The sequence below is a fragment of the Physeter macrocephalus genome, chromosome 4, assembly GCF_002837175.3.
Source record: "Physeter macrocephalus isolate SW-GA chromosome 4, ASM283717v5, whole genome shotgun sequence".
Taxonomy (NCBI): Eukaryota; Metazoa; Chordata; class Mammalia; order Artiodactyla; family Physeteridae; genus Physeter; species Physeter macrocephalus.
The window spans coordinates 60723290-60731154 of NC_041217.1; the positions used below are offsets into that span (position 1 = coordinate 60723290).

Genomic DNA, 7865 nt, shown 5'->3' on the forward strand with positions numbered 1-7865 from the left:
GGACGCGCAGGCTCAGCGGCCACGGCTCACGGGCCCAGCTGCTCTGTGGCATGTGGGATCTTCCCGGACCGGGGCACGAACCCGTGTCCCCTGCATCGGCAGGCGGACTCTCAACCACTGTGCCACCAGGGAAGCCCCTTTTATATTTTTGTATATATGCTGCATTTAATTTTTAAGGCCACCCTTGGCTATTGCTTCTTGTTCAACGTAGGCTCAAGAGTGTACTCAGCGCAAACACTTGACCTGGGAGTGCAGCTTTGAATTCAAATGCAAACTTAATGGCACTTCAAAGAGAGGTAGACTTATTTAACAAATTTTTGTTTTTAGAACACTCAGTGGCTAATGTCATCTGCTGGTTGGCTTGTATTAAATGCTGGCTGTAAACCAGCTACGCCTGGGGTGATGCCACACGGGGCGTTTCTGTCAGGAGTTGGGAAGCATGACCTATACCTGGCCCTGGCACTTGCCGTGTTAGGCGTGAGTGTCTGCTTCATTTGTGTTTACTCTTTCTCACTAGCCACCTATCAAGTTCCATCCGTACAGAAGGCATGCTGGGGCTGTCTTTTGGAGCTTGGGAATCTAATAGATGTGGGTTGGAATGCCAGCTCTTTTATGGGCTTAGCTGTGTGATCTTGGATAAGTAAATTAACCTTTCTGAGCTTTATTTTCTCAGCTCTAAAATAAGTGTAATAATACCTAACTCACAGAGTTGTTGAGGGGATGAAATGAGATCATGTACGCGATATCTAGCACTTAGCAAGTGTTCCACACATCACAGATGATATTCCTATCAACATTAGAATTATCCTCTGGAGATTAAAAAAGAAAATGAAATGCTCTACCTTTTAACATAAACTACCTAAGCCTGTAAGATGGGTTTTTTCTATTTTAGATTACCTGAGTCTCTTTGGTTTGTTTGTTTCCATGGGTAGGTTGTTAAGAAGGCAAGGTAGCACCTGGAAGGGAGGGGTCCTCTAACCTAGTGGTTATGGACATGGTTCTGGAGTCAGACCTACATGCCTCTACAACCTCACTCCACCGTATTCTAGTTGGGTGGCCTTAGATAAGTAACAAGTCCTTTCTGGACTTAAAAGCTTTGTCTGCAAAATAAGTATGATGACTGTTCCTATAATCAACTTCATAAATTGTTAATGGACTAAGTAAGAATAAGGCATGGGGCTTCCCTGGTGGCGCAGTGGTTGCGCGTCCGCCTGCCGATGCAGGGGAACCGGGTTCGCGCCCTGGTCTGGGAGGATCCCACATGCCGCGGAGCGGCTGGGCCCGTGAGCCATGGCCGCTGGGCCTGCGCGTCCAGAGCCTGTGCTCCGCGACGGGAGAGGCCACGGCAGAGGGAGGCCCGCGTACCGCAAAAAAATAAAAAAATAAAAAAATAAATTTCAGGACTTCCCTGGTGGCGCAGTGGTTAAGAATCTGCCTGCCAGTGCAGGGGACACAGGTTTGAGCCCTGGTCCGGGAAGATCCCACATGCCACAAGAATAAGGCACAAAAGGCCCTGAAGCACAGTGCCTAGCTCAGTCAGAGCTTTTCAAGTATCAGCTACTATTACTGCTATTATTGCCACAGGTGAGCTGGGGGAGGTGATGGGGAGGCACCTTGGTTTACCTCGTGTGGTTCTGTTCTGGTCTGAACGGCTTGTGTGTGTTTGCCTCTTAGCACTGTCTTCCTCATGGGACCAGTGAAACAGCTGAAGCGAATGTTAGAGCCTACGCGTTTGATTGCAACCATCATGGTGCTGGTAAGGGCTGCCTGTTACCTGGATGTCTAAAATAGGAGTGTTTGTTTCTGCTGTTTGCAATTTTTTTCCTCTCAAACCTAAAGACTTCTATCCTTTTCCCTTTCATCTTGACTTACTATCTGATGCCTGTAACCACTAGGGCAGAAGGGAGCATTCTTCATCTAATAATTTTTCCTCTCTTCCCCCGACTTGTGTTTCAGTTGGTGTTAAGGTACTGCCAGTTCTATAAAGCCCTTCCAGAAGGTGTTGCTTCTTAAATTTGGCAAACTCATGTGGTAATAAGAGAGCTCTGACACCCTCCTGGTGGTGGGTGATGCCACATACAAGCAGAACTTAGAGGGAATAACTGGGGAACACAGGGTTCATTCTCTCAAGTGGGTGTCCAGTCTCCTAGCATGGGCTCTTTTTCCCCTTGTCATTCTCTGACTCTGCGATCCTGTTTGTTTTTGTCAGTTTTCCTGAAGCAGGTCTGGTTTCCTCATGGCCCAGCACCCCCGTTCCCTGCTTTCACCACAGTGTCTTCAGTCTTGTCCTATCTTGCTGTCCCATTAACCCAGAATGCCTCTCCCTTCCTTGGGCCATTTCCTTCCATGGGACCATCCCATCATTCCAGACCAGGTCCTCTGGACTGCTGTTACAATTATCAGTATTGCAATGTCCAGACCTTGAGCAACATACTTTGTAGTTTCATTTGTGTACATCTCATTTGTTCAGGTGGGTAAGTTCTCTAAGGCCATGGCCACACTTGCTACTGTTTTGTGTCCTTTCAGAGCATTGGGCACAATGCTGGACACCAAGAAATTATTTCGGTCATATTTATTGAGTAGTTATGATACAGCAGGATGGAGGGGACAGGCATGACTGACAGCTGGACTACTAATTGTTTTTGGCCATCCCTGGATGTAGAGGGCCTGGATAAGTCTCTTGCAAAAAGAACTTACTAAGAAAGGACTCAGGGACAGTGTTAGGTGACATGTAAACAAATAATTGACTCTCTGGCTGTGCAATTGACATCTAGTGTTAAGCTTTGCCCTCACATGCCCTTTCTACTTCAGACTCTAGTGTTTGGCAGTAGTTAAAGAGGTGTGTGTTTAACCTACTTCAATATGTTGGAATGGAAGCATGGATGGATGGGTGGACCAGAAATGTGCTTGTGTTTGCTGGGCAGAGATTTTGGGAAAATTTGAAAGTAGAAGAGGATCCTTCTCTTTTTAATCTACATGAATCCTTATTGGCCAGTTTCATTTCACTGGGATTTGAACTCCTCTGCCAAAGATGGGTGCTCGGGTAGGTTCAGTGCTTTGAAATGAAGGATGCATTTGGTGGCTGTGATAACCACAGAATCTGATTACTGAAGTTTGATGTGTTGTTGTAAGTTTGTCAAGAATGATGTCTTTACAGTTTTTTCCCCTCCTTGTTATCATTGTCATCGTATTAATTAAATAATGTTTCCTTTCTCTCTCTAGTTGTGCATTACGCTTACCCTGTGTTCTGCCTTTTGGGTAAGTGTGTATTTTAATTTTCCTTAACCTTTTTGGTGTGTGCCTCTTGTCACACACGTACCTGTAATCATATCATTTTTCTTCCAGTGGCACAACAGAGGGCTTGCTCTCATCTTCTGCATTTTGCAGTCTCTGGCCCTGACGTGGTAAGTAACCTTTTCAACAGTCCCTTCCCACATCGATCTCTGACTAATGCAGCTGAAGGAGATAAAATCCCACATGGTGTGGGTAGGAGGATTAGGAAAACAGAAGCTTTTCAACTTAAGAATCCTTAATGATGCAAGTCAAGTCACACCGCAGAGCACCAAAGCCTGTCAACTCAGCCCACCGCCAGTAGGTGGCATTAGTGGCCTTGCGTGGTCGCGGGAGGCTCTTTGCCCACTGTGGCATTTTTGCTGGGCTCAGGGTTGATTTTGAGATGTTACAAACGTTGTTCAACCACTCACGTCTGGTAAGGGCAAGGACAATGAAGTTGTGTAGGGGCTGGTAAAAAGAGGCTTGTGAGTCAAACAGGCATTAAAGAAAAAGGAAACTGGTAAGAAAAATCGTGAGTGTTACATTTGTGGTGGGATGAATCATTTAACAGAAGGACAAAGAGTGAATTGTCAGCAGGAGATGAGAAGCAGTGACTGACGAAATGGGAAACCGTGTGGCTGTGTGCCATAGCAAAACCAGGGAGTTGTGCCCTAGGGGCCAAGCATAGTGAAAGGACCACTGGAGACATTATCATTCAAAACCGTGGATGGGGCTGTAGGTTCATGGCCATTTCAAACCTGTCCAACGTCAGAGTAAGGGGGTGGTGGCACATATGGAATCAGTAGCTTCTGAGACGTTTCTATAATATGTTCACAGTTTATCAAGGGATGATATCTGCCAGAACAGTTTCATAAAAATGTGACTTGATCTACTTTGGGAAAAAATGTTGGCTCTAATGCGAAGAAAGGAAGACTGTGAAAGTTTTAAAGCTTCCAAGGATCAAATGTTGTCTTATTTGATAGAAATGGATCTTGAGACTACAAGCTTAACACCCATCCTTCCTTTTAGTAATTTTGGACTTTTGAATAAATGTACTTTCAAAATGCCCTTTGGAATTTATTCCAAGTAAGTCAGCTTTTGTACGTGGTGAGTGTCAGCTACGGAGAAGAATGATGCCCTGATTTTAATGTGACACATACAGTGTGGTAGTAGGTACTGAAAGGGCCTGGTGTGATGGCTTATGTTTATATTTTGGTTTTCTTCTCGGGGCAGAAATTAGTCCCTACATACACATGCCTTTCTTTGCATATAGACTGATTCTGAAGCCAGTTTTTAAAGGTTCAGCGTTCATATGTGCACAGGCAGATGGCCCTGTTCCAACCCTGATGTGTTCCAACTATATGTGCCTTCTTAGCGTTGATTGGCTTCCAGCCTGCCTGACACCCAGGCCTGGTCTTTGGGGGCGTGGCCAGCTTCCTCCCCGCTGTGGCTCCGTTCTGGGCGAGGGGGCTGAGCTAACTGGGACCACCAAGATATCTGTGGGCTTGGGTTCTTAAAGAATCATAGCTTGCTTATACTTTCATCCATAGGGCAGTTGGTAGTGGGGTTTTTTGGTTTTTTTCTTTTCCTGTTCTCTTTTCTCTTCTTTAAAACTATTAGGCACAGAGCAGAAAATTTATCCCAATGGGGTAGAAGTTGTATTCTGTTGCGAACTTGTAACATATTAGAGGACAGCTGATCTGGATTTTATTTGATGTTCCTTTAGAATAGGGCTTTTAGGTCATCTGGATATCTGGAATCTGCCTGTTTTAGGTAATGCTGCTGGCTCATTTGGTTAAAGGAGTAACCCCGTGAGGCTGAGGTGACAGAGTTGTCTCCATACGGGCCTTCTGCCCTCCTACTTTGGCTACAGATGACACCCCCTTCCCTGTTATACACATGGCCCAGCGTGCGTGCGCGCGCGCGCGTGTGTGTGTGTGTGTGTGCGCGTACACCCTCCACACTGAGGAGGGAGGGGGTCTGGATACATCACCGCAGGTGCTCTTGCAGCTCAGAAACCCAATCCACTGTGTAATCTTCCACTCCCTTCATTTGACTTGATCTTTTGTTTGTTTTTCATTGTAGGTATAGCCTTTCCTACATACCATTCGCAAGGTAAGACTGTCTTTAGGATTATAATGTCTGTCATTTGGGGATGATGATAGTTTGCATGGGGCCTTTTCATTTAGGGTGCTTTCAGAGAGTTCATGCTGTTTTATCTTTATGGAAATCCTTTGAGACGAATAGGCAGATGTTATACACCTATTTTATAGATTAGTAAGCTAATGACCACCCCCCCCGCCACCCATAATATAACCAATGATGGGCATTTGACCCAGGTCTACCGATTCCTGGCGCTGGGAACATTCTGCTGTGATAGTATGTATATGCTCATTATCACTCTTTTAACCTGTAGGTTTGAGGAGATTTTCCTAAAGGTGAATATCATCTTAATATCACTGAGCAAGGGATGGAGGGGGTCGAAGTTCATGCTTGTTTTCTTACACTATCCCACTGATGGGAACATTTCAGAAAAGAATTCATAAAGGGAAAGTAAGCAGGGCCAGGTCTCTGGAGGACCAGGGTTTCCTAATTAGCAGTGTGACCTCGAGCAACTTACTTGACCCCCGACCCCACCCCAACCCCCCGCCCCCCGCCCCGGCCTGAAAGGACTCGTGATAACTGACTTGGGTTGGCTCCTTTCTCACTCTGAGCTTCTGACCTCCAAACCTCCTTTAATTAGCACTTTCAGTGATCTTTGCCTCTGACTCTGTTCTCATGTTACTATTTCATTTCCATTCTTCTCTTTCATGACCTGTTAACTAAAAAGAGGCTTTTCCTTAACTGTGCTGAGGCAATGAGAAATGTGCGCGAGCTGGGAAGGAGGAAGAGCAGGCTTAGGCCTTCCAAGGCTGTTGCTGACAGTGATCGGAAGATGGTGGCGAGTGACTGATTAGAAGAGAAGTTAACCAGCCCATCATGTTAAAGGCAGCTGGGTGGCTTTGTGAATAGGCTTTCCAGGTCCTTTTTTTTTTTTTTTTTTTTCCAGGTCCTTTAATATGTGTATTGTGAGCTGCCACAAGCGATCTTATTTGTCCCTAAAACCCTTTCTTGTGCAGAGCATCTGCTGGGACTTCAGTGCAGAGCCTATCTTAAGAAATGCTGCCCTAGAATTATCTTGATAGTAAAATGCAGCGCCCGCTCATGCGAATGCATTCTCTCATGCTTCCTCCCTCCCTCCCTCGTGTGACTCCAGTGTCCTTGGCACAAATGCAGCTGAGAGCACAAGGAGTAGAACTGGAGTGAGAAGCCCTAGAACATGGCCAGATATGGCGGTGGGATGGATGTGCCTGCTTGAATAGAATAGTAATTTGCTGAGCCCTCACTCTTTCCTTGCACGCTCTACACTGAATTCCAAGGAGCAAGTGCCTGGGATAGGGCTCATACATCAGAGTAGCAAGTGCTCAGTACCTATAGAGAGCTCCCCGTGCTAGGGAACTCCTGCAAGATGTCCCTTAACAAGTTTCTGCTGCCTTCTTAGAAAGGAGAAAGGCCCTAGTGCCTATTTGATTTAATGCTTTTGGTGCATTCTGTGATTCTGGTTGATATTAAAGTATACAGTCCTGACTAATTTCTTGGTTTTGGATAGTTTCCACTTTTTTCCTGTCTTTTCCTCTGATGGTCATGGTAGCTATTCTTTATTAAATACCTACTCTGTTCAATACACTAATTCCCAGACTGGTCTACAGAGTAAGTGGGGACGTGCCCTTTTACAGATGAGGAATTTGATACTCAAATAAGGCAAGTCCCTTCCCCGGGCTAATATTGCTAGTAGAAGTTGAAGCTGAGGTTTGATGCCATGTAGATCTGACCCCATCGTCTGGGTGCTTTCTGCTCTGAGGCGTGCTACTCTGGGTGCCCAGAAAATCTCAAGGGGGGGGTCTTTACCACTTCCAGGAGCCTATGGAGTGATGATCTCCCATTTATCTTTGTGTTTTTTCTTCCTAGGGACGCTGTGAAGAAGTGTTTTGCTGTATGTCTTGCATAACATACGGCCGGTTTTGCAAAGCTTTGGAAGGCATGGTGGATGGAAGCTCGTGGACCGTGTTGTAAATATCTTCTAAATCTCTGTCTCACAGACATGTGCCTTTGATCTTGCAGCGACATGCTGCTTGCATTCTGAACACCTGAGGGTTACTTTTGGAGGCAACGGTGTGTTCCCAAACCCAAATGTCTGTAGCACGATATGAGAGGTGGGTTCTGTATCTGATGGAGTGGAATCTTCCTCATGCGCCTTTGCGTGGTGTTCCACTGAGTTCTCGTAAATAAAAACCTTGTTAAGCAGCAGCAGATAAGCCTTGGGAGCCAGTGATTCCCAGCTGGCAACAGGCCGCCCTGTTGGAGTCACAGGGGTGCAACAGGAATGGATAGAGTTTGGGGGTCAACGGGGACTTCGTAGATTTGTTCCTCAGCGTGGCATCCGTCACCCCTGCCCCACACAGTGTGGACACGCTGCTACTCTGGTGTCTGGGAACAAGTGGTTCTGCCCTCCTGACAGCTGCACACGAGCCCGTGGAGAGTCTGGCCGTGGA

The 7865-nt window shown here is 46.2% G+C and overlaps 1 protein-coding gene across 1 annotated transcript in view; it reads left to right on the top strand.

The window, feature by feature from the left end:
- The window catches only part of SFT2D2 (SFT2 domain containing 2), a 16407-nt gene extending 8784 nt beyond the window's left edge, over positions 1-7623 (top strand). Inside the window, exons 4-8 of the mRNA XM_007114671.3 lie at positions 1675-1756; positions 3223-3258; positions 3346-3404; positions 5359-5388; positions 7282-7623. Coding sequence (XP_007114733.1) covers positions 1675-1756; positions 3223-3258; positions 3346-3404; positions 5359-5388; positions 7282-7321 — 247 coding nt within the window. The 3' untranslated portion in view covers positions 7322-7623. The remainder of the gene's footprint in view (positions 1-1674; positions 1757-3222; positions 3259-3345; positions 3405-5358; positions 5389-7281) is intronic.
- Positions 7624-7865: the final 242 nt, after the last annotated feature.